Below are 27,128 nucleotides of genomic sequence, written 5' to 3'. Positions count from 1 at the left end.
AATTTTGTATAGCAATATGGTCGTACAATAGATCTCCAATTAATTCAGATAATTCTGATCCAAATACACTATGCTATAACTTACCTTGAATGGGCGTTCGAATTGACGGTCAGGTTGTCTAAATCACTATTCATTTGCGGCGGTTGTTATCCTCTAAACAATAGAATCTCGATAATCCGACACCTAATAATCTGTCATTGACGAACGATTCAATCGGTGATCTATCAGTTCTATCCTTTGTCAACTCGCTGAAAAATACGATTGTATACCATCAAATTTCTGAACACTATAAAATTAGAAATTTACGTAAAGGAAGAAAAGGAAATCAAGGGAAAGGTATCGTTGACCTTTCGATATAATTCAAGGCTGGAAACCGGAAGATCCACGGTATTAATCGAGATCGGTATCGAGCCGTTCGACTTGCATCGAACGCAAGAAGCTGAGGTGTAGGTCACACGGAAATACCCTTTCCTTCGTCTCGTTTCTGAGACGTGGAAGCTCGTCGGAAACTACTCGTCGTACATCGACGACGGGGCTTACCCGTCTCTGATCGACCCCTCGAGCTCGTTATATCAGGAAATGGAACGGGGGTCTTCTCGTCGAGACTCCGAGCCACGGATGAGATTCTCTCTCATGAACGGAGCACCGGGTGTAATGCAAATTGCAACTTCCGGATAAGCTCACGGGATACGGTTGATTTTGCGATTGTGATCAAAAAATATTTCACTAAATTAAAAAAAAACTAATAGGGCAACGTACATGGTTATTTAATGCAAAATTATATTAAAATTGTGGCTTCCTCCAGGGTCCGTCTTGGGGCGGCCTCTCTCCATGGTCCGCCGTTCAAAAATTAAAAACGCATTATACATGTATTTCTTACTTTTTTAAGAGCACTTGATCACTTGGATTCTTTAGAAAATTATTATTTATTTACTTAAGATTGAATACTTGGTTAAATTATAAATTATTTTTGATTTTTCTAAAATATGTGCACTTTATTTATCTTCAAAAGATTGTAAATTCTTGTAAGAACAGAAATCTTGCTTTTTTTCTTACCAAGTTATCGGCTTAATTCATCGTTGGTCTGTTTATCGAGTTCACGTTTACCCTTTCGCGTTCTCTTCCTGCAGTTTTCTCCTTCTATTTTAGCGCATACCTCTTCTAAGCTATTCATCGAATTGCTCAATAAGGTTTCGCAGTTGAACCTTTAGGTCAGAGGTATTCGTCGTAGGCTTCGTGGTGCAACGACCTCCCGGGACAGATTCAATCTTTTCTTTTAACGACCTCCGTGAAAAGCGATTGTTTTCCTTTTCATTAGAGCCCCATTAGTGATTTAGGAATTTCTCTTCGATTCTAGGTTATTCTTACATGCAGATAACAAGCACTGCATGGTTTTCCTTGAAATTGAAATTTTAATAATTGGCCAATAGAGGGATAAGAAATCATTATTTCTGGAATCTTTTCTAATTTTATTTATTCCTGTTTATTTCTTAATCTTTCCACTATTTATTTCAAAAGGTTCTTAATTTCTTAAAAGAGGATTCAACCCTTACAAATATTAAACAAACATTTATATTTCTACTAAAATTAAATTTATCCCACACCACTGAAATTTTTATAAATAATAAAAAAAAATAAAATTTCATCATAGAAGAAATAAAAGAATCCCTCTTGCTAGGTAATAAGAAATTTTACAAGGAAATGCTCTGGCAGAGGAACCCCTAGGTAGCCAGTCAGCCTCTTTTCACCCCTGATGTTTACCACATCCTGGATAGTAAAAATCGTAGGACTTTTAGCGGGATCCTCGTAAAGTTCTAAGAGGTGGATTTAACTTAACGAAGCTTCGCGATATTCAGACCGCAGTAGCTCGTAAATTTCCCCGGGACAGATAAAACTTGACTTACTCGAAGAAAGGAGAACCGATGTTCTCTTTTCCCTCGAATCGCAGAAATTTTCTCCGGTTATCGTGACGCGAATGCGTGAATCGTAGATTCAACAAATTTCGTTGAGTTTAACAGCGAATTGGCTTCTCGTGCTTAATCTATTATGATATAATGCCCGCCCAGCGGCCTTTGCTACGTAATAATAGATTTATGGAAAGCCAAAGTAGTGGCTTTTCATTGTGAAAGGATTTAATATTGTCCTCCTGAATAGTTCAGTAGATTTACGACGAGGACAAAGTAGGATACTGTTATTATAGGGGGTACAAATTAATTCTGTGCCCTTTCTCATTTTTAATTAGAACTTCGATTATTAAAATAATTTTTATATACACTTTTTGAACATACAAAAGCGAGGGGAAATTAGTCAAATTTAAAATGGCAATTAAAAAGGCGTAGATTTATCAATTTTTAATACAAAATTTATTGGCATTTTCAGCTTAGACAAATTTGAGAATTTTAATTATGTTTTATAAAGTTTGGTAAAATTCACTCGGATTAATTCCCCGTAGGAATTATAAACTTAGTACAGATTGAAAAAGTTAAATTATTCGATTAAACGTTTCCAATTTGACGCGACAGCGAGCTTGTTTACAAAATCATTAAATAGAAACGGCGACGAGGAAGATTGCGATACGACAGAAAACTCATACACCGCGTCGGCGAAGGATTGAGACTCACCGTGGTGGTGGTATCTTAAAATTGCGACGAGCTTGGCGGAATTCAATAAACAGGAGATTTCGTATGTGTGTCTGCATAAGAAGTACTCTGCTTGCTTGGTACTCGTAAAAAAAACTCGTAAAGATCTCATAAGGATATCGAAACACGTTTCTCACATACATATTTCAACTACAATTTCCGCGACGAAAGATATGATGAATCTGCGTGAATATTGAATCTCCATTTTGGAATTTAAATATTCTTTTTTTAACGCAGCAATCTCGTTATTCCACTTTGGGAATAATATTTTTATTTTTCAAAGTTAATTAATGCTGAGTGAATATAATTAAATAATTGAAAGAAATTAAAGGAAACAGAGAGTATTTTGTTACACGTGTGCTATGATACGTGTACATCGGTAGAATAGAGAAATAAGTGAGCCGGAAACGAAACGAGGAAGTTATCCCAGGATTCCCAGTAATGTAGTCTTTTTCCGGTGAAAGGATGAACAGAAGCGTACGTGCACGATGGAAGAAGAAGATTCTTAGTAAGAAAAGTCTTTCTCTTGAGAGGAAGAGCAAACGAGAGATATACACGATGTTCTGGAAATCAGAGATTCTTTGAATAAAGGATGTTCTTTAAATCTGGGTTTAATTAGCTTTACTATATTATAATTGATCTGGTCGATAATCGATTCCTTGGATCAAATATTTTTGAATGAAATATGTAAGAAGATGATGATTCATATGAAAGCGTATTTTATATTAAAAATATAAATTTCCAAGAGGAGCTCTCCATATATTAGCCACTATATAGAAGATTGCAAATCCAAAGATCCTCAGTTCAAATCCCGGTTCCCTAATTTTTTTTTTTTATTCTAAAAATTAATCTTCTTTTAATTATTTCATTAATTATATTGCACTTATTATAAAATTCAATTTTTTAAAATTATCCATTACATGTTGTTAATATTTTTTAAACAATTAGACCTCTGCCCTCAAAATAGAGTTATAGATGTATTTAGCTTGACAAGTTCTATAAGATAGCATATTTTCATTAATAAAAAACTAATAAAAAATGAAACTTCTAAACAAAACTATTTCATAAGAAAAATTATGAAAGAAAATGGGTTTTAATGATATGAATTTTTAAAATGTTCTGAAAAATATTACTTCGTCCTAGAAAGCTTAAATATAAAAAGATGTCACATTTTCGAAAAAGTTTAAGCTAAATGGCTTTCAAAAAGGTCAACGAAAACATAAATCTGAAAGCTTCGTAAAGCTTTCCATCAGAAAGTTTAGCCATCCTCGACGAGTGAAGAGAAGAGATTGTCCGCGAAGAAGTCGATTTATCGAAGGTTGTTCGATCGTGCATCGCATTAGGCTTCCTCCAGGATGCAAATCCTCTTTGCCGGAAGTAAAGGGGTCCGTAATTGGGAGATGAACGTGTTACCCTTGCTCCGGCAAGATTGATGATCACCGTTCCGACGAAAAGACGAACGAAGCCAGCTTCTACGAAACGATGAAGACTCGTCTCGTTTCAACGACCTACTTCTTTTCAACCTACCGGGAAAATCATCTTGTTGATCCGACTAGAGAGAAAAGTATCACGCCTTTATTTCGCCCGTTTCGCCGATAATTCGTCGGTGCTTATTTGTCAATAACACGGAAGCGAAACGATTCGAGAAACCTCCGGTTTCCACGCGTTCGAGCGTTAAAAAGAAAAGAAAAATAGAAAATCGAACACCATTGCTGGCGAAGCAGGTAAAGCTGTAAAAGAATTTTAATTAATAATGGGGGTTGGATATTTCATTTCAAGAGGTAGGGAAGCAAAATCAATTTTTTAGTTATTAAAAATTATCGATCCATGGCTCTTTTATATTTTGTTCCTTTGATGCAAAAATAATTGATGCCTTTGTTATTTCAAACTCTGATTCCTATTTTAAAATAAACTTTTATTAAAAGGGTTCTTATATCCCATGAAACTGAAGATTTCAGAAAAATGTTTGAAAATACATCCAAATATTTATTCAATCCCTATAAATAAACAGAAATGGGGGTGTATGTTTCCGAGTCTATTTCACTATGTTTTCGTTGCACTGTTTTTTCGGTTTCACTTAATTAAAACTGAGCCTTCGGCCATGAGTGTGTGTTAATGAATACCAGGTAAAAAAAAATAACAAAACAATCCCAGGGTTGTTTCACAAATGTCTCAGTTAATTGAAAATTTCTAGACTATTTTCATAATAGCGATCAGGGTATGAATAATTTTGGGGAACGTTTGAATTAATCTTCATTTCATCTTTGACTGAAGGATAATTGAAGGAAAACATTCTGTTCGTTAATCGAGTGTCCATGGTATAAACTCGCTCACAGGACTGAAAGCGACCAGTCCTATCTTGGCCTTGCAACCACTCTGATGAATAAAACAGGACAGTTACGCAAAGGAAATCATACCGACTAGTCCTTAACCTCATCCTCCCTACTTCCTCGACCGTTGTTCTTTCTTCTCTGTTTCGCTGACTTCGCCCTTCTGTTTCTCTATCTTCTTCGAGCTCTGTGATCGTTGAAAGGCTGAAAGAACTTTCTACTTCGTGGATAGCCTTCTGATGAAGCAGCAGGGTCCGGCAAAGGAATAGCAAAAGGAGAATGAATGGCCGGGAACAAGGATGAAGGACCGAGTCGAACCCTCTTTAGATTATGGATTCAACGGACTTGTCGATTTTAGTCTCTGGAAATACTATGAATGTTGATGGTGGGTGCTATTAACTTGGGTGCTCGATTCATTGTAGGTTAGCATTTGCAATTGGAAATTTAGGAAAATTTGATTTTGGGATTGGAAAATTGGGAAAATTTGGATTTGGGAAAAATTATAATTTAAGAAGTGAATTTAGAAGTGATAATTTGGGGAAAATTTGGGTTTGGTATTGGAAAATACATGAGAGTTAGGATTTGAGGGTTGAAAATTTGGAAAATTGGAAAGACAAGTTTTGGGACTGGAAATTCGAGGAAAATTTGCATTTGAAATTCCAGTAATAATTCTAATTAATAATTAGTACTGATTGCCACAGTAGAAAAGGCTACACATAGTCAAACACCCCAAAGTGACCCTCATCTATTAATACTAATATCATAAACTTTTCTTCGACGAACAACCAAAATCTATAACAACAATCGAAGTTGAACTAACCTTTTCTAATCAGCGTTATTACAAGCTGCACATTCACTTTGAATCATCATAGACTGTAGGAACAGAGTTTCTCTTTGCTTCTTATTTCCATTTCGCTCTTTATCTGCCGTCTGATCATTGAAAGGCCGGAAAAGCTTTCCTCTTTTCGACGAATAGAAAGTATCCTTCGGTCGAGAGGAAAGAAATTGGCGACCTGGAACACGATGGAGAGGAAACTGATGGAATAAGGACACGTACACCGGAAGTGGTGTTGGGAGAATACCAAGGCAACGTTGCATCGACTGAAACAAAGTATCCTAGCTGAAGGTATCGAAACTCGAAGATGATAGAAGGATTTCCGATCGTACTGCTTCTTTTTCTTGAAAATATAGCCAGGTGAAATGCAGATTTTTGCTTGGTCACATCTGTCTACGGATTTTAACGAATGAAAGATGAGATCTCGAAGGGAAATGAGAACAGATTTCGTTTTCTTCTCTCGTGGTTGAAGATTGATGAGCTCCTTTGAAAGAACTGATCGTGTGGAGTAATTGAAGACGAATTTCAAGTTGATTTATGTTGGTTACAATTTTAAAATCGTTATTATTCGCAGAGATTTTTAATAAGGTAAATGATGATCCGGATAAGGGTAGAATCTAAAACGTTCTCCTGATTGAGAATTATTACTTGGTCTCTGAGTCTTAATTTTAATTTTAATTTCTTTACATAATTTCTGAAAAATACAATTTGCAAAATAACGGAACGTTCTTCTAGTAACAATTAAATTTACACCTTCAAAATCAAAATAATTGAAGAGAATCGTTTCAACTTCTAAGCACGTTCAAGAGTATCGATTGGAATAGTATTTTTTTATTTTTTTTGCAACACGTATCAGAATAAGTAGCGATATCTTTTTCGAGTGTTTGCGGAGTACCTTGCTTCCAGGAAATTGTTCAATCGTTCGATCGAACGAATCAAGCTTTTATCTATCGATATCGCCTCGAATGGTATGTCTTCGGATTTAAGAAAGAACAAGGGAGAAAGAGAGAGAGGAAAAGGGAGATTTCAAGAACATTCTGTGTAAGAAATATAGAAGAAAATAATGGCCCTGTACGAAGAATAACCTGTGGTAAATTGGAATCGACCGATCAGCCTCGCCAATCCTTCGAATGCTCTACTTTCCTATATATAAAACCATAATTGAACGTTGAGAAAAATTTTCTTTTAGTCTCTGATTTTACTCCATGATATGTTTAAATTAGTTTCGGTATTGTTTGATTTTAAATGTGATAAAAAATATTTGTCCAATTTTTGGCAACGTAGGATACATAATACATAGTAGGGTGGGACAGTTTAAATGTCACATATCTAATCTCCTAATGTCACTTACACAAATATAAATATCCTATGAAATTTTAAGTGACATAAAATCTTTAATAACAGTAGGTTCAAAACTTCAAATAACATAGGATTTATAAAATTTCACATGGCATAGAGTGCACAGGAGTAGGGTGACTTAGGTTGACATAGGAGATACAGAACTTCTAATAACATAAGGCACATTGTTTCAGATGGCATGGAATCTTAAACATCAAATACAAGACTTCCAATGGCACAGGACACGTAGAAACTCAGATGACATAAATCAGACCCTGCCAGGGTGACTTAGACTGTCATAGGACATACAAAATCCCTCATAGCTTAAAGCATACAATCTCAAATAGTTCAGAATTTCAAGTGTCACAAAGTACAAGACCTTCACGAGTTATAATACCCATAAAATCTTGGATCACATAAGGTAGACAATACTAGGATGACTTAGGCTCTCATAGGACATACAACATCTCCAGTATCAGAAGGCGCATAGCCCTACATGGCATAGAATCTCAGTTATCAAAAAGTACACGTCTTCCATTGCCATTAAACTCATCAACATTTGCATGACATAGAGTAAATAATACCTAGATGACCTGGCCTTTCATAGGACATACAAAATCTCCAGTAACAGAAAGCACACAGTCCCAAATGGCATAGAACCTCCACTGTCAAAAAGTACAAGACTCCAACTGCCATTAGACACATCAAATTTCAGATGGCACAGAATAGACAATGCCAGGATGACTTAGATTCTCATAGGACATACGAAATCTTCAGTAGCTCAAGACACATAATCCCAAATGGCATAGAATCTTCATTGCCAAAAAGTACAAGACTTTCATTACCATTAGAATCATCCAATTTTGTATGGCATACAGTAGACAATGCCAGGATGACTTAGGCTCTCCTAGGACATACCAGATCTCCACTAGTACAACACTTCCATGGGTCATAGGGCACACAAAATGGCATATGGCAGAGTGTGCCAGGGTGAGACAGTTCTGCCCTGTCTCACCCTATGCTCCCCATTCAGGTGCATCTTAGGTCCTGGCTAGAGTGGCAGCTGTCGTTAGGAAGGTGGCGCGGTAGCAAAGTGACGATGGACCCGTACGAAAAGTGGCCCGCGACAAAGACGAGGTACCTGGTACCGATGCTAAATCGTGCGACGATGCAGTGATCGTAGTGATCGACCGAGTGGACGATGCATCACTCCGGTGGTACCGGTTACGGAACCGGACCCCAGGAGCGGGTGCACCAGGCACCGCGAACTGGTGGTCAACCTGACAAGTGTCCCTACGAGACCTACCAGGCGCAGATACCGGATTGCTGTGCAGCTGCAGCTGCGGTACAGGACCCGTATCCACGGCCACCGAGCGGATACGATGGCAGGTGCTACGACGAGTGTCATCGCAGGACACCCTATCAGGAGGACGCCTATACCCAGGTACGTGACACGACTACTCTATTTTCTAATCGTCTTAAGGACGCCATTGCATGGACGTGAGGATATATAGGCGGAGGATAAAGTTACGTCCTCATGGGAGCTTGTCATATTACCTAGGTAAAATTTTAGATAAAATTCATTGCTTTCGATTTGCTGAATTAATTAATTATAAAGCTAAAATTTTAACTGAGTAATATGGTTAAATTGTTATAAATATTATTATTTTATTGTTGTATTATAATTCTCTAATATCCTATTGGTGACCAACAATGGAAAAGTAATTTGTTAGACATAATCTACGATCACAAAGAATTTAATTGTTTGAATTAATTTGATTGAAACGGAATTGATTTCCTGTTTAGTGCCCGTGATGTATGGGACTCTATTGGTTTGATATTTCGGACGACAATACTAAATATTCTCTTTGGAACGCGTTCATTAAAGACAATTAATAGCAGATATTAATAATTGGGTCATTTCATAAATCCCTCTGTGTATTTCAGTGTGCAAATTATCGTTGAATCAGCAGCTTTTGATGAAAGCTGTACCAATAAATTATTGTACGGACAAGGGAAAACAATATGAATCACCTTTGTTTATTGATCCCATAGAATATTCATATTTATTTTATTTGAAGCTAGATAAAAGATATAAATCCCTATTTTTGATTTAAAAAGAATTAATATTCAGTTGAAGGAATTGAGAAAATATTTATACTTTAAAATTCAGAATTTATTTGAAATTGAATCGAATGGCAGGTTTCACTTTAAAGAGCCAATAGAGGATTCCATTAAATTTAATCGTTTTTATTCGAAGGAAGCTATTGAACAGCTAAAGAAATCGAATATCAAATTGCTGGGATCGATCAACATTTATCGCTAACTATACTCGAATTCTGCTTTCCAGCAATATCGTATCATTTTTCAATAAATTCAATACCCTTTAATTTGACACTTTAAATATTTTGCATTTTGTAGAATTTTTTACTCTTACAATTTCAATTTTTTTTTTTTTTTTCAATCTAATATGAGATTAATCAAATAATTTGACTAATTTTTTGTATCAATTAACTCTAATTAAATTTGATTTTAATTAGCTGAAAAATAGACGCATGGAAACCACAATTTTAATCGTTGGACGAATTAACCTGGGGATAGTTCAATTAATATTCTAATTATAAACGTTTCGTGGGTAATAATCGTTGGCAAAAGGTCTGAATTTTGTTAAATCTTTAATGTTGCGGCAGAGTCTGCGTAACACGAGGTCTTGGAATTAGTTAAGCCGAAATGGCTCATATTGCTGGCGTCAGACTATCGAACAAAGTTACTTGCTGAATCATCAGCGGCTTAAAGTTCCCCTTCTCAGCACTAATTAACCTCCTCCTTAACCTGGTGAACGTGAAATTTAATTTTCAACGGACAATAATCATAAATATTAGGATCGAGATACGTGGCTGTACCGTAAAGCTGTACTCGTTCAATTCTATTGGAGCAATTAAAGAAACCTGCACGCACACATCAAGCTGCTAATTAAATTTAATTAGCAGGACGATTGAGACATGATACTGACGCGGTTAAATGTACATCCATTTAAAACCACCTTCTTCATTATTAAATTTTCTTTAAAATTTTTATTTAGAAATACAATTTTATAAATTATAAAATATACCCATTGTATGAAATATAATTTACCAATTATCATTATTGTAATTTATTCTTATCATTTTTCTATATAGTTTTTTAAAATTAATTTATTAAAATCTTACTGCATTTTATAAATTTTATCAAATATTTTTCAGTACAGTAATTGGTAAACACTTTCAGTTACCTGGAACAATAATTTTCAATAAATCGCCTCGGTCAAGAGCCGACAATTACTAGAAAATTTATCTGCGAAGGGTAAACAACAATCAAGCAATAAATTGTACCGAATAACGAAGCAACGATTGGTCAGCAAATTCGTTTAAACAACCGTACGATAATCAACGAACAAGTTCTCTCGATATAATGAAAAGTAATCGATCCTGAAATTCTTGCCAAATCCTCTCATCAGCGAAACGCTTTCAAACGAGGCACGAATAGCTCAACAAACGATTCGATTACGCAGCTTCGCGCCGATTGATCACTCTCGAAAAAAAAAAAAATAATATATATAATGGGAGATTGCTTCTTCAACACGATGCATCTCTCTTTTTTTCACCTCAACGCTGGGCCATCTCTCTTTCAATGAAAGGCTGTTTCTCTCTTTTGAAATTCCCGGGCTAAGCATGTGCCTGTCCGTGTTTCTTTGATCCCCGCTTCACTGAACACTACTACTCACTGCACTTGGTTGCACCGAAAATTAACGATATGCGCATATTTCTTTGAGCTGGGAATATATTAACGTGGCTGCGTTTCAGGGAAACGCGTCGTTACCTTAAGCTATTCCCACTCTGTTACATTTGTAATTTTCACCTGGAAACCTGTGAATGCTATCTCCCTGGGTGTATTTAAAAATTTGTAATTGGTACAAGTGGTGAGTCAGGGGCTTTTGACTAACTAGGTGGGAATCAGGGTCTTACGGAACCCTAGGTATCTAGGATTTTCCTAGGTTCTACTTAGAATATTTGAAGATTCTACTTGGATTCCACCTAAGGTTTCACTTAGACTCTTCCTAGGTTCTGCTTAGGATCTTCCTAGGTTCCCCTTAAGATTTTCCTAGGTTTCACTTAAGATCTTCCTAGGTTCTACTTAGAATATTTGAAGATTCTATTTAGGTTTCTCCTAAGGTTCCACTTAGACTCTCCTTAGGTTCTGCTTAGGATCTTCCTAGATTCCCCTTAAGATTTTCCTAGGTTTAACTTAAGATCTTCCTAGGTTCTACTTAGAATATTTGAAGATTCTATTTAGGTTTCTCCTAAGGTTTCACTTAGACTCTCCTTAGGTTCTGCTTAGGATCTTCCTAGGTTCCCCTTAAGATTTTCCTAGGTTTAACTTGGAATCTTCATAGGTTCCACTTAGGATCTTTCTAAGTTTCACTTAGGATCTTCTTAGGTTCTACTTAGGTTCTCCCTAGGTTCTGTTTAGGATCTCCCTAGGTTCTACTTAAGATTTTCCTAGGTTTAACTTAGGATCTTTCTAAGTTTCACTTAGGATCTTCTTAGGTTCTGCTTAGAATCTCCCTAGGTTCTATTTAGGATTTTCCTAAGTTCTACTTAGGATCTTCCCAGCTTCTACTTAGGCCCTTCCTAGGTGCTCCTTAGACCCTCCCTAAATTTTCTTTAGACTCTTCCTTTCTTTCACTTAAGCTTTCCTCTATCTATGTTCTACTTAGGCTTTTCTTACATTCTTCCTAGGCTCCACTTAAGCTTTTCTTAGACTCTATCTAGGCTGTAAGTACTTAGCCTCTTCCCAGTAGCTCCTTACAACCTCCCCAAGTTCCCCTTAGACTCCTCTTAGCTTCTACTTAGACTTTTCATAGATTCTACCTAAGCTCCACTTAAGCTTTTCCCAAATTCCACTTCCTGGATGTCTTTATCAAAATTACATATTCCACCACTTCATCTAATAGGAAAATTCTTCAAACACTCACCTGCTTAATAGAAGAAGATTTTACCGAGGTAGTTAATATCACATTCCTACCAGACATTAATTTTCACTGCTATCGAATATGAAAGGTGATATTGATACAAAAAAAAGGTACGGAGGTAATATATACTTTCTCGTGGAAAGTTTTAATAAGAAAAGTAAAATGTGTATCGGATACTAAAGGTATCCGATATGAAACAAACAGGAGGGATATCTCATTTTATTGGAAACTGATATTCATCTCTATCCATTTTACATCTATTTCGAAAAATCGTTGAAAGGAATCACAATCTTCCGTATCTTTCCTCCTTTTTTTTACGACCTGGTTCCTCGTATTGAAGCGGTTCGGTTACATTCGACGTGGGAATATTTGTCAGTGTCAACAATATTTGTCGCGAGCCATCGTGACATTGTTCCAATAGGTGGTTTAAAAAATTGAAAGGAAAGGAGAAAAAATAGTTACCCTCCTCTCTCTTCTATAGCTTTTCATTTCGACGAGCCGGTTTTTCACTGAAGTGTATCACCAGCACCGATATGTTCGAAAAGGTGAATGATTTGTCAGCGACAACAACGATCGTTACAACCTGTAGTGACGTGTTTCAATTTCTGTTTAAACTTTGGTGATTCACCTGACACCTCCTGTCTATGAATTATTTTTAACATATTTTTTAAGTTCAATAACGATCGAACGTTACATTACATTGAAATTATTGATATACGTTGTAATTGTTAGATTAAATGCATAATTTTTAATCGAAAGAGTTTCATATATTGAAAGAATAATTTTCAGAGGAATAGTGTAAAATGTAGAAATACAAAATTAAATTAAAATTAGGTCTCTCTCTCCGAAGGTTAATGAAAATCGCGTTAATTAATCCTTAGTAATTATTAATTTATTAGCTATTCCATAACATCATCGCAATATTTAATTAACTCTCTCCTAATGAAACTACCACCTGTTACATTATACTATTTTAATTATATTTAATTAATTTATTAGAGAGGGTAATTCGTCCATAAAAATATTGATATATTTTATCCTATTTTATCGTCGAAGAAAGTATCATTCGCGATATTCTATCATTTCACGAGGCAGTTGTCGAGCTAAGTGCCACCACTAGCACCCAACGCTCGAATACGTGTCATTAACAGCGATCATCTCGACGAACTGTAATAGTACCATTTACATCTCGCTGGACGAAGGCAATTCAAGTCCAGCAGGCATCGCCGAGTCCCGTTCATCAAGGGGAAAGCAGAGCCGATCGGGGATCGCGAGTTAGGCCAGGATTCGGCTGAGTTGCCGGCCAGCAAACTCGAGCAAATCCCGAATCTTCCGACGGCCATTACGGCTTTTCAGGATACGAAAATTGATTCGAGCCCGGTTACTGCATGCTTCAAGTTCGAACTTTTGCCGGGCGCGTATATTTGGCCGGTATCGATTTGGCCCAGTTTCCCCGACCGTTTCCTCGCCATATTTTAGGAATTCAAGCAACGCCGGCCCTGCCGAATGCCACTGTCAAAAATAAATCAACGGCTGCCGATAATCTCGCGATATGGAGCATCTGGCCACCTTCTCATGCCAGCTTTTTAATAATGAAACTTGCCAGACAAAGACGTTATATTATTAGATGGTTTTATATTAAATTGCCGGTTTAGAAACCTCCAAAGTACGGCACGATTTGATGACATAAAAGTATCGCCAAATGGCACTTATGTCACATCAATTTAAAGCTTAAAGATCGACAAAAATGGCTATATAAATCCCCCGTCGATATTCTTAATACAAGATAAGTGGTCGTAGATCGCAACGGACAGTGTTATTCCACTCTGTCAAGTATACCCAATTTCGGAACGTAAAAAGTCTAAGGCAATTTCATGACATAAAAGTATCACCAAATGACACTTATGATACATCAATTTAAAGCTTAAAGATCGACGAAAATGGCTATATAAATCCCCTGTTGATATTCTTAATACGAGATGAGTGGTCGTCGATTACAACGAACAGTGTTATTCTATTATACCAAGAATCCGATTTTGAAACCTTCAAAGTCTAACAAGATTTCATGACATAAAAGTATCGCCAAATGGCACTTATGATACATCAATTTAAAGCTTAAAATGTGCTTAAAATTATGATGTATAAGCGCCTTGTATTATTCCGCTTAGTACAGAATGGTTGTCATAAATCAAAGTGATAGTTTCTACGATACGATTTCAAATCAATAAATTTCTTCCATTTTCTTTGTCATTAGTTTTAATACCCGCAATATTTCGAATGAATCTCTAACGTGACCCAGATCGCTACTCGTCTCGCTAGATTTAAAATAGGAATCACCGCGGGTCGTCCAGACGCGATTTCGATGCATAATGCGGGAATAAAACGGCCACGTACCGAACATCCCTCCATTTTCCCCGTAAATTGTTATCGTTTCGAGGACGAATGCTTTTTACGTGTAGTTGATAGAATTCGTTGCTTCTAATATCAAGAATAATTTTTAACAAGATAGATAATGACATCGTTGAAAGAACATCTGCGAACGTTCTCATCGAATTGTTTCTTTTTACGATATTCAATGATCCCGATATGAAATTCGCTGAATTCTGCTGAGACAGTCTGACGAATATCTCGAGGAGGATTTCGCAAGAAGGTTTGAACAATTAATTTTCAAGAGAAATGGATTCACGAGCTCGATTTCAAAATCTCCTGATAACTGTTGGTTTATATTTTTTCTGATCTTCAGAATATTTTTACATTTCAAATATGTAAAATTTCCGAATGTTTTCGAGCCTTGAATTTTCATTATCTCTCAACGATTTCGAAATCTTTTCGTATTAAAATGCTTTCGAGTAATTAGAATTGGAAATTAAAAAAGTCTCAACATTATACGTTTCATGGAACAATCAGTGTAACGATTCTCGATACTTGTAACATTACGAGATCCAACATGGAAATAATAAAAAATAAAAGGAACACCGATGGTGGAAGAGTCGCGAGAGATCGATAATGTTTCTCTGAAGTGTTTCATTGTCGGTCGGTGTTGAAGCGGAGGACGGTCATCGAACCGATTTCCCTTTTTCTCCGTCGTTGTCTCTTCAGCTGGTATTCTTAAAAGCTACTTTCCAGAGAGAAAACGAGGGAGGTACTTTCATTCTGGGAAATGACAAATCGATGTGTCGCTGTGCAGTGAATATTTTCCAGGGAAACCAGCATCCTCGTACAAAAATTTACAGCGAAAATCGTAAAATGAAAATCCTTAATAAAATTAAAATTTTTCGTTCGAAATATTTCGCTGATAAAATGATTTTTTTATTTAATAGATATACCGTAAGGCAGTGGATGAATTTTAGAAGATCAAAGCCCGATTGAAAGCTTCCCTTAGAATATCGTTTGGCCCTTCAACGAGATCATTTTCAAATTGAAATCGATATCTTCTGTCGGTAGAAAGCTTTCCAACTACTCTCATGAAATGAGGATTGATTAGAATCCGAAGGATATGGGTCGATGTGCCCGGTACTATCATCCATAAGACATCTGTTGGGAAACGTTCGAGAGACTAAAATATAGTCTCACCTAATGGCTCTCGAAAGGATCTTAAAGAATGAACGTATAAATCGCGTTACAAAAAAAGAAGAGAAAAGTTCCGAACAATCTGTGTTCCGGAGACTTGAATACAGCACGATTTACAGCTAGAAATATATAGATAACACGTCCTCTAAAAAGAAAAATTTGTTATTTAATTTTGTTATAGTTCAGTTAAATGTATTATTTTTAAACAAAAGAATTTCCTATAACAAAGTGAAATTACAAAAGAAAATTGGGGTTTCCTTCATAGTCCGCCGTGCGAGGGTTAATATTACCCTATATTTTAATCATCAAAAATTGTGTGGTAGGACTTTATAGCACCCTATAGAAATATCAGGAACTTAGAAAAATTAAAATTAGGATCTTAGAAAAAAATAAATTCGAGGGCTATTAATACTTTATTTAAAAATTACTGAAGTTCTTTTTCGGGAAAGTAACATTTTCTTAGGTTTTATTGATTTCCAATTCGTAGGTAATTAAATTCCAATTAGATAAGTCGGAAAATTTGTACTGACGAAGAGATTTTTTTTTTTTTTGTTACAGGATGTGCCCCCGAGTTTCCATCGGCCCCAGTCCAGACTGGGATTCGAGGAGCGTCCCCAATCTCGTGTGGGATATACCTCGGATTCCAGGTGTGCCAGTGGACTCGGTTACGACGACACGGGTGGTGGATACCTGGACCAGAGTGATCCGAGGATGTATTGCACCAGCGGTTATTGCATGGGGGATACCATGATGGCCACGAGCCGAGGTGTCTGTGGCGAAGAGGTTGAGCTAGACATGCGGAGGCACATCCAAGCATGTGCCTGCACCTGCAACCACATGGGCTACGGGAATTACATGGACTATCAGGTAAGTTCCTTCTTCTAATTGATTACTTTTTTCTCTCCTAATTGAGCATCGACGATTAATTACCGGAACGTGAAGGCGATAATAGCTTGTTAATTAAAGGGTGCAGATTTTTTTGTTTATCTCAGATATAGTACTTGAAATTTAGAGATTGCTATACAAATTATTGATAAAATAATAGCAATTTTGTTATATAAATTGAAAAGTAAACAGAGTCTACTGTAATTGTTACGGATTTGAAAAAATTGAAAGTCAAGGGTTTTGACAAAATAATTTGAAACTTTGACTTGACGAAAATTCCATTTGACAAAAAATTCTTAAATTACCCAGCAAAAAATTACACCTTTATCTTTTGAAAAAATCCGGGTCGCGCGTCTTCAAAGTGCTCGCCGCGAGTTTCTTCAGGATCCGGTTTCAGAGTCAAGGACTTAAAAGCCGTCGTTCGATGAAGTTCGACACTTAAACGTCGTAACTTTTTTCGTGCAACAACCCGAGTATCGGTCCGGGCCATTAACTTCAAAACGTTTACTTCGAACAATTACAAAAGCAATCAAAAAGTGTACCTGGTTCCTGGATCGAAAAAATTTTCATTATTATTGAAGATGTTCCATATGCCTGGGATATATTATTTTTGACACCGTTCAGTCGGCAAGGGTTAAAATTTAAATCATAATGGTACCAAGACTGTTCCCTTTTTTTTAATTATCTGATTAAGCGCGTTATTAAATATTTAAAAAGCGGGGAAAGAAAAGAAGGATGTCTGAGGAAAGAAAGGAGACATAGAAGATATTATACTTTAAGCCTTTACGATTATCTTGACGAGCCTTTATGGAAAGTTGACAAAAGGCTGCTCCTCTTTGCAGAGGGCTATGGTGCCGTTTGTTGTCGACCTCTCTGTCCGTGGGGAGAAATTTGAAGGTTCTCTTATGCGACGGGAACGCGTCCAACCGGTATGAAAAAGATCGATCGTTCTTTTGTTAATTGCGGGAAAGGTCCCTCCAAGTTTGGAGAAGCTTTGTCTTAAAAAAAAAAAATCGGGGATGAGGAAACAGACGTTTGTTTCCTTTGAATGTTGCATCGGGCTTTCAAACGTTATTAAAAATGAAAAATGAGGATTATGTAATTGAAGGTTAATGAGAAATTTCATTTTGAAAATGAAAAAAGGATTTTCAAGGTGATCGATATTTTATTCAGAATATTAATTAATTGGGTAACAAATATAGTTGTTGACCTCTGTACAATGATGGTTCTTTTTCTAAAGAAGTAAAAAATATATAATATGCATTTCTTAACCCTTGGATGGCGGACCATGGAGAGAGCCAGAATTTTAATTTAATTTTGCATACCATATTATTTTCCTTTGTTTAAAAATTATACTTTTTTAGAAAAAGGGTTAATTATTGTAAAGGGGTCAATAACTGTATACGTTACTCTACCATACGGTTTTCATAATGTTAATGAACACATTATTTCTAATTAAATTTACCAGTACAAATCTAACCATTCACCATCGAAGAAAATCAATTGAAGCAACTTGGGGCTGCACTTAAAGTGCTCCCACTGCTACTCTCTCCCATTCGAATTCACTCACCGTCCATGAATTAATTAATTTCCCTTAGAAACGGGACCGCTTGAATTTTTTATCAGTCCACGCTAATTTGAAGCGCTTTAAACCAGACCTAACACAGCAGGGTAGTATGGGAGACAAGGGTTGCCCTTGGGCAATGTAAAGTGCTTTAATTGTACGGTTTAACCGTTCCGCTGCTAAGGGTGACTATTAAAAACAGGATATTTTATTGCGAATAAAATTTTCAGAAGAAATGAATTTTTTCAGTAAACTCAGAATTCTTGATTCACCTTAGAATTAAATTTTTCTTACGCCACTGTTACAGCAGTGAAATTTGCACAAATGAGATAATACAGAGCCTGCAAGCAATTTACTTCCGCTGGTATACTTAACTATTTATTCTACCGATGTAAACTAGACTTTATAGTCAATCTCCATCATGCGGTTGCTATACGCAGTGGGATAAAATAGTCGGGCTTAAAATTAGATGCCCGCAAGGGCAAATTGCTGAGCAGACCTCGCTTGAAACGCTGCTTCCTGTCTGTAGCAGGAGGAACATGAAAGCGGAAGCGGCAGAACGAAATGGCTGTTTCCTCGTTTCAGCGAGTCTCGCAACATTGTTTCTTTACGACTATGCACAGACACCGCGAGTGAAGTTTCCCTTCTTCGGGAACCATGTTAGAGAACGTACCTTTTTTACGTACCGCTGGAACGTAAAGCCGAGTCGAAAAAGAATTTTAAAGCCCGTAATACGAGTGTCCAAACGATCTTTGTTCGCGATGTAATTCGCCGCTTGATTTATTTAGTTAACTGGAGTTCGAGGAGTTCCTGGAGTTTTCGAACGTTAGATATTTTGTCATAGGAAGTGGAAATATTATTTTAGGAAATTGAGAAACTTAGAAAAATTCCTCTCTCCTTCTTCTTTGCTTCAATTAAAAATTATTATTTTAGGAAATTAGAAAATTTAGAAAATTTCCTCCCTCTTTTCTCTCTAAGAAGGGGGTTATTTATTTTTGTTGAATTCAAAATTATTATTATAGGAAATTAAGAAATTTAGAAAAATTCCTCTTCCACCCCTCTCTGAGAAGGAGGTAATTTTCTTCCTCAGTTCAGAATTATTATTCTAGGAAATTAGAAAATTTAGAAAATTTCCTCCCTCTTCTCTCTAAGTAGGGGGTTATTTCTTTTTCCAATCCAAAATTATTATTTTAGGAAATTAAGAAATTTAGAAAAATTCCTCTTTCACCCCTCTCTGAGAAGGGGATTATATTCTTCCTCGGTTCAAAATTATTATTTTAGGAAATTAGAAAACATCATCCCTACCTCCTCTCTGAGCAGGATACTGAAAATTGAAAGGAAGCATCATCTATCCTAGTATCTATCCCCAATTAATCCGAGATTTGCATATTGCACACATCGGAATCACCTGTATTTATTCCCTCCGGTATCGTCGATTCCCATCTCGAACGGTTCTCAAATTAAAACCTCTACTAGACCGGTTTAAAAGCAAACCGTTCGTTTCGATTATCCCAGTAGAACTTCTCTAAAAAGCCGGGGAAAAACAAGCTGTAATTGCTGAAGAGTCTCTGGTAACAGAGTGTATAACAGGATCTATTGAACAACGTCAAAAACCAAACAGATTCGCAGCGATCGTTCAAGGAAAAAAGGCAGCAGACAGGGATAGAATAGGGGGGGGAAAAAAGCATTTGATCGTGGATGGAAAAAAAATACTCTTTTCTCTCGTGAAAACGAATCCTTTAGAACAAACCACACTGGTCCTCTGCTCTCGAATTTCTATCTATCGTGCCCTCGTTTGACTGGCTAAGCTGTGCGCGGTTACAGAAAAAACACACGTACACAGCGACGAGGGAGAGAGTGGGTGGAGAAAAAAATTCATTTTGAAATGGCACTGCCCACGGAGATGCTACACGTCGAACTTCAGAGTGTCCTGGTTCGCGGGAGCACCGTGAATTCTGGCCGGTTGCCAGCCAGTTCCAAAAGACCGGAAGAGATCCCAGGGCAGGGCTCCGGGAAAAAAAAGTGGTACGCGCGTATCTATCATCGTAATACCTGTCAGATTCGACTGTGTCTGTACGTGTGTGTTTGCATGAATGTGGAAGATGGTTACGGACTGCTGGATGGCCACATGTGAGCTAAACTTTTCGAAAACCATTCCGACCAGGTGGAGAATCCATTTTCGGACGCTGCTACCAGAGAGAAAGAGAGGGATCTAGGATGAATAGAGGTAGGATTGTGTGTACACTCGCGATCGAATCAGGATTCTCTAGGGGAAATAGTGATATAGGGAAAGGAGGAATTTTTTAGAGTTTTAATTTTAATGATATTAGTATTAGAAGTCATTGGAAGCAGAATAATATGATTTTGAATTATTAAATATTATAAAATTTGTGTAATATAATGAGTTTCTTTACTCTCGGATGACGGACTATGGAGAGAGCCACGATTCTAATTTAATTCTCTATTTTATATTATTTTCATTTTCTAAATTTTACTTTTATTTTCTACTGTTCAAGGGTTAAATAATAAAATTTATATAAATTTATCTCGAGAAAGAGAGACATTATTAATTACCTTAATAATCAAAAATAAATGTATTACATAATAGACTTTTCTATTTCTAATTTAAATAATATTTTGAAAAAATAAATATTATAATACTTTTGAATAGTATGTATTCTAGAAATATATATAGAAACGTGTATGCAGCAAGGCAGAAAGTGAATGAGATGAGAGGAAGAGAGATGCAATGGGTGCTGGCCAGGGGTGCAGTGGGTGAGGTTACTACTGCACTGCAGCAAGTAAACTTCGGCAATATACATATGTATATTGGCCTGTGTGTGCACTGCTGGTTAGAACGCACATGGGTTGGTCCTTCTATAGAACTAGTCCCTCCGTGTCCATCTCTGTCCAGCTCAGCTCCTGATTTACATTCTGTTTTATCGGGATACAGGTACGGCGTTACCTGGGAGGAAGCTTTTTCTTCTTTTTCGTGGCACACGGCCATCGTCCATTTTTCTCGTTTCGAATTGCTCCGCAATTGTGAGCCTCGCTTTTTTGAAAGCCGTTGCACCATCATTTTACACCCCTTTTTCCCTCAGGTATTTCAAATATTTATTTTTCGCAAATTTCCAACGAAATGATTTTCATCTTATTCCAAGTTCGTACAAATAAAAAGTTCGTGCAATTAATATAAAAATATATTAATCTAACACAATAGAGGGAAAAATTGTTATTTTTCATTTTAAATCCTATTTTATTGTCCATTACCGAGCATCGTCAACAATTCCATTTTTTAATTGACCAACGCAATCTCCCTTCCTTCTCTCTGACAGTTTCATCGCCGCTTGCAATTTTTACACATCAATTTACTGTTCCGCCAGAAAACCTTTCATTGGCTTTTTTAAAATTCCCCATCGGTATCACGAATTGACCCCTTTGATTCGAGTTTAATTCGTGTCTATCTATGCGGCTCGATTAAAGAAGCCAGGGTGATTGAAATTTTTCCACTCATATTCCCTTATCAATTGTCAAAATAATGTCTCTGCTGGATTTGAGAATTTTTTTTCTATCCACCACCGTTTCGACTCGTCGGTGAAAATGTTTCGTTTCACCACGGATATTAGATTTTCTCTGTTTCCGCGCGTTGGGTCCCCGTTGACCCCGCTACGTTTGTTGACATAAGTGCACGACACGGGCTTTTTTCCTCTTTCCGGTTGTTCCGAGCAGCGGAGCGCGGATGACAGGGATATCCAACGTTATTGTGGCTTATCTAGTGGCTGTTTAAGGCAGCTTTAATATTCCACGTCTCTAGCAAGCTGAAAAACTTTTTTTTTTTCCTCCCGCTATTCTCTTTTCTCGCTGCCGTCATAGCCGCGCCATTTAGGATCCCTTTTTTTTTTCTTTCTTTTTGTTCTTCTGGTGGCTGGCATCGTGTTTCGGCGTTCGCGGTCCGCTGACGTTCGCGTTATCTAATTCGTCGCGACATTTCGAAGCTGTTTCTTTGTCTCCCCGTATGGTTTTATGGTATGGAATACAGACATGTCAGGGAAATTAAACGGAACTTATGCGATTTTTATTTATCTCTCACTAAATGTTTGGAATGTTGGGTACTTGTTGTTCAATTTCATGCTGAAGAAGATGGGTTCATCATCCTGGGAATTTATTTCAAAATATTTGTAGAAAATTGTTTATTATACATTTTTTTATAGAGTAACGTATACCGTTTGACCGTTTTCCCAAAAAAGTAAGAAATGTAATACAATGTGTTTCGTAATACTCGGACGGCGGACCATGAAGAGAACCCCAAGTTCAAGGGTTAAATAATAAAATATTATTACATAAGGGTTGATAACTGTATACGTTACCTTATCTTTGACAAACATTTTCTTAATCTTCTTCTACGTTCTCACGGCGATACGTGCTTGTACGACAAGAAACAAAAGAAAAGGGCAAACACGTGGGGGTGAAATTATTTTTGCAACTTCGTCGGAGCCGGATATTAGTTGAACTTTCTTTCCCAGCCAACTAGAAGCTAATCGAACTTTTCACCACGTTGAAACTTCGTCAGTAGTTTCATTTTCTATAGTAGTTTACGAAAAATTGAAAACGTTTTTCCTTTACGTGTCAGTGACGCTCGAGTCTTCCTATGATTTTTAAAATTGCAGTTAGCATCTTGACAAGAATGATTAAACATTAATTTAGATGTCTATTAGAAATTGTTTTTCTTAGGCTCAGCATAGGAGCCAAATTATAATCAATGCATTCATTAATTTTAATTAGCAGTATTTCCAATCAATAGAGGTTGATCACTTTTGAATAAATTACACTTGATTGATTTTTTGTCCTGGTGAAGTTTTCTCCTTTTATTACCGCAAATGGAGTTTCAGGGGTGGAAAATTTTTCAAATTTTCAATCAGAAGGAAAAAGAATTTCTCAGGCACTGGTATGCTTGAAAATTCGAGTGAAAATCAAATCACTCACATGGCAATATAACGAGAGTTTCTTATAATAATTAATTCGTCAAAAGGACAGCTCGTAATTTTCCTCGAACGACGAGTTAATTCGTCTTCTATTAACAGATCAAGAGTATCTGGTCACGAAGTAGTATTAAACACCATGGTAGGGACACGTGGAATCGTTTTCATGTTGTACCATAGCACAGCTTCAAGAAGATCATTACGCGGAACAGGCTGTTTCGCAATTTCCGCGCGGTGTCGTGCAATTTCAACATTACCCGAGGTAACGACGCGCACAATACAGATCTACACACACACACACACACACACATAGAGTAGAGGGTGGAACAAAAATTTCGAAACGCGCCTCGTTTTCTCCACTCTGCCGCTGTCTGGCGTCGGAGAAATCTATTCTGTTCCACGTAGCCCTCCCTGCCCCTCCGCCTTTCTACGCGACTGCCTTCGAGGTGCGAGGGTTGCGCCTTTTGTTCGCACCCTTGCACGCTGAAACGACCCTCGCTAACCCGTCACTCGCCGCGACCAGCATCGAGCTTCGTTTTTTTTTCACGACCGAGCCACCGTCTAAATATTTAGCTCGAAGGTGAAAAACCTCCGGGTCGGGGGTGGATAGAGATGAAAAATCGGCGGGGAAAATTGTGCGAGAGAACGGTGATTCTTCCAGGGGTGTCTAGGAACGCAGAGTCTGGGTAATTGTTTATTGCAATAGGGGTGGACAAGATTTTCTTGGAACTGACTTTCTACTTTGAAAATTTGAAATACTAAAAATTAGAAGCTAATATAATATTACATTAGAAGAAAATTTCACAGTTTTTTAAGCCCACCGTAACCATTATTTTCTCGTTCCTAACTTTGCATGAACTGAAGATGATAGTCAAGAAGGTATTCCAAGTGGCACTTCTCGGAATTTCAATAACATGAAATTCCAGGAATTTCTTGGAACACACTTAGTGAAATGCAAGTATTCGAGATTCAAACTTTGTATCAGAAGAAGATAATATACTGAAGAGTATTCTTATCTTCTAAATGAAGGGGTTGAAATAAAATACACATTTCTTTAATTAAAAATTTTTTTAATAGAATAACGTATAAGTACAATTATCAACCCTTATATAATAATTGAATCTTTTCCTAAACAATATAAACTATAATATAATGCGTTTCTTATATAAAGAAGTACAGAATTAAATAAATATTGTGGCTCTCTTCATGGTCCGCCATCCAAGCGTTAAGAAACGCATTGTATTATATTGTTTAATTTTTTAGTTATAGGATCAACAATTGTATACTTTACTCTATATCAATCAATTTTTATTGTATGAAACAACAAAGCATTTTACAAATCTGATTCTCCCTTGTTCGGAGACAGTAGGAATAAAAAGGAAATAAGTAGAGAAAAGGTCGGAAATGAGGGAACGTCGATGAAGGTGACCAACCATTGTGGTCTGTAATCGAATTTTTCAAAATCGACGCTGTTGCCGTTGATTTCATTGGCCGGCGTGTATTTTCATTGCGGAACCTTTGCTACTTTCATCCAGACCAGCTTTTTCCCTTCTCCCTCTCTCCCTTCTTCTATGCCGCCTCGATCAAGTTTTAATTGGGTTACCAGCCTGGAAACTAACTGGAAAACGCCACCGGTCGATGCAATTAGAGCGTTCCGAGGCGAGACATCGAAGGGGTGGAAGAAGCGCGAAAGGCGTCGCTTCGATTTAACAATTGTCACTGAACGCGAAGCCTTTTTATTTCAATTCTTTTTACCCTTCTAACGATGCTCCTTTTCTGTGCGACGTTTAAAGCTTTGATCGTCCACCTTTGACCATCCCCCTTTTTCGTTAAATAATTTGGAAAATATAATTGAAAGTGGCATTGGAAAAAATCAACCCCTCATTATAATTTCAGAGCCTAAGTTAAAATTTAATTATTTCTTAATTAATTCCTAATATCAATTTTGAATTTCAGGTATTTAGAATTTCCAAAATAAAACCCTTAGAAATTCTTACAATCTGTCCCATTGGCAAATTAAAATTTGACCACCCTTCTCTAAAAGGACTCGATAATGAAATTAATGACTCTGAGTTAACCAGAGTATAGTAGAAGCGAGTCAAGAGGCGTTTAACTGAACATTCGATTACTGGAACATCCGGTTACTGGAACACCGTTGAAGTGAACATTATCTAAACATCATACAGGGTACTTGATCGAACATCCAATTATTTCAGCATCGTTCAGGTAGATAACGTTAATGAAGTTATTACCAATTTACATAATAAGCACTAGCTTTAATAAATCAATGAAAAATTGGCTTAAAATACCCATTATAACAAAAATTAACGATATTATCTTAATCGGATAAATACACCCCTTCACGGGATGATAATCATGTCAATCGATCATATTTTTCATAATTGATTATTAACAACAGATTAACTAAAATGGCTAACAAAATTGCTCTCATATTCACCTAATTAACATGCATTTTATGCTCGACCAATATGTAGTTAAATTATAAGTTAATATCATAAAAATATCCGTGATAATGAAAGGGTGAAAAATTATATTTCGATGTTAAATAAAATTTTACAAATTTCGAGCTACGAGTTGAAACAATGATCCTCGAAAGAATTTTTATAGTTGAAAAGGTGTCAGTGGCTCCTTCTCAAATTTCATCTGCAATTTGCATCGCGTTTCCGGGTCGTTTTCTCTCATTCCGTGCCAGTCACTCTTCCGCAACCTCTCCTCCAGCTTATCCCATTAATCTGAAATCCTCGTTGGCTTGATATAACCTTCTCTCCTCCTATTTCCCTTTTTTCCTTTTTTTTTTATTGCTCGTGCACCTGTTGCCCGACGAAATCGTTTCACGAGACTGATCGACGAGGAAAAGGGACGTTATTTATTTAAAAGCACCGGCACGCGTTCGATCCAGCTCGACTTTTTCATTCGTCTATGGCTATCAGCCTGGAAAAAGGTTTCGATAGGCTAACAACGTTGTAACGAACCATTTTCTCGGCATGGACGAACGAACGATTTGCGGATAGGCTGTAGGGAAAATCGATTGTTACGTCTGGGTATCGAGTCTCGAATTCAGACACGAGAATGAACTGATAGGATTTTGATAAGGGACGATAACAAGGTTAAACGATTGGGATTTATAAAAATGAATATTATTATTAAATTTAACATAGAATTTTTTAGATGAAATTACTTAGAAGTTTTTTGATTTTTAATTAAATTCATAACTTCGATTGCAATTTCATGACAGAAAAGTATTTCGGAATAACACTTATGATACATCAATTTAAAGCTTAAAGCTTCAATAAAATAATGGTATAGAGCTTTCTTTGATATTAGTAACACGCGATAAGTAGTCGTGGATCGCAACGAACACCGATTTTCAAAAATGAACAAATGAGAAATTTTATTTTAAAGAATCAATCATTTTTCTGAATATTTGGAGATCCTTACACAAAGAGTCAAAGTTTGAAAAAGATGAATAGAAACTAAGAAGTTTTGGAACGAATCGGTGGCGCGAGACATTGAAAATAAATCCATACAAGTCTAGTGTATTCACTGACGTGAATCGACGAAACGGTGTAGGCAGCTCCGAACCTGTCAAAGTGGATATCGAGTTCTATGATCAGACAATATAAAGGGGCACCCATGTTATGGAGCGAAGCTATCACGCAAGAACAATTCCATTTGAACCTCTAAAAGCGTTTTCTGTAATCGCGCCAACAGATAGAATCGCCCATCCTTCTCTAAACACAATTGATTCAAAAATTATTATAATATTTCTAAAATTTTCACAAATAACTGTTATCATTTTAGAAAAATAATTTATCGATGAACATAACAGTTCAATATTTTCCATTATCATCCCTCGTATTTCGCAGGAACGCGAACCACCGTGATAAAACTTTTTCCTCCGTCCGATAGATAAAACGTGCGCGAGCGTCGACGATAAAAACGAGCAAGCTTGTAAC

The 27,128-nt window shown here is 36.7% G+C and overlaps 1 protein-coding gene and 1 long non-coding RNA gene across 9 annotated transcripts in view; one reads left to right on the top strand and one right to left on the bottom strand.

Moving 5' to 3' along the window:
* LOC117604538 (uncharacterized) overlaps positions 1–27,128 on the bottom strand; it is a 139,009-nt gene that overhangs the window by 23,785 nt on the left and 88,096 nt on the right. The gene's annotated exons all lie outside the window — the stretch shown is intronic.
* Positions 1–27,128, top strand: part of LOC117604536 (dipeptidase 1) — a 131,048-nt gene that overhangs the window by 36,125 nt on the left and 67,795 nt on the right. For 2 of the 4 annotated variants that reach the window (XM_034324720.2, XM_034324723.2), the window contains 2 exons: positions 7,337–8,586; positions 16,282–16,590. In XM_034324720.2, coding sequence (XP_034180611.1) covers positions 8,344–8,586; positions 16,282–16,590 — 552 coding nt within the window. In that variant the 5' untranslated portion in view covers positions 7,337–8,343. Of the gene's footprint in view, positions 1–1,280; positions 8,587–16,281; positions 16,591–27,128 lie in introns of those variants that run through there. The other 2 variants (XM_034324722.2, XM_034324721.2) reach the window with 2 other exon arrangements.

Source organism: Osmia lignaria, chromosome 7, assembly GCF_051020975.1.
Source record: "Osmia lignaria lignaria isolate PbOS001 chromosome 7, iyOsmLign1, whole genome shotgun sequence".
In the NCBI taxonomy this organism is placed as follows: Eukaryota; Metazoa; Arthropoda; class Insecta; order Hymenoptera; family Megachilidae; genus Osmia; species Osmia lignaria.
Note: the sequence above shows the minus strand (reverse complement) of the source record. Positions and strands in the feature narration are given on the sequence as shown.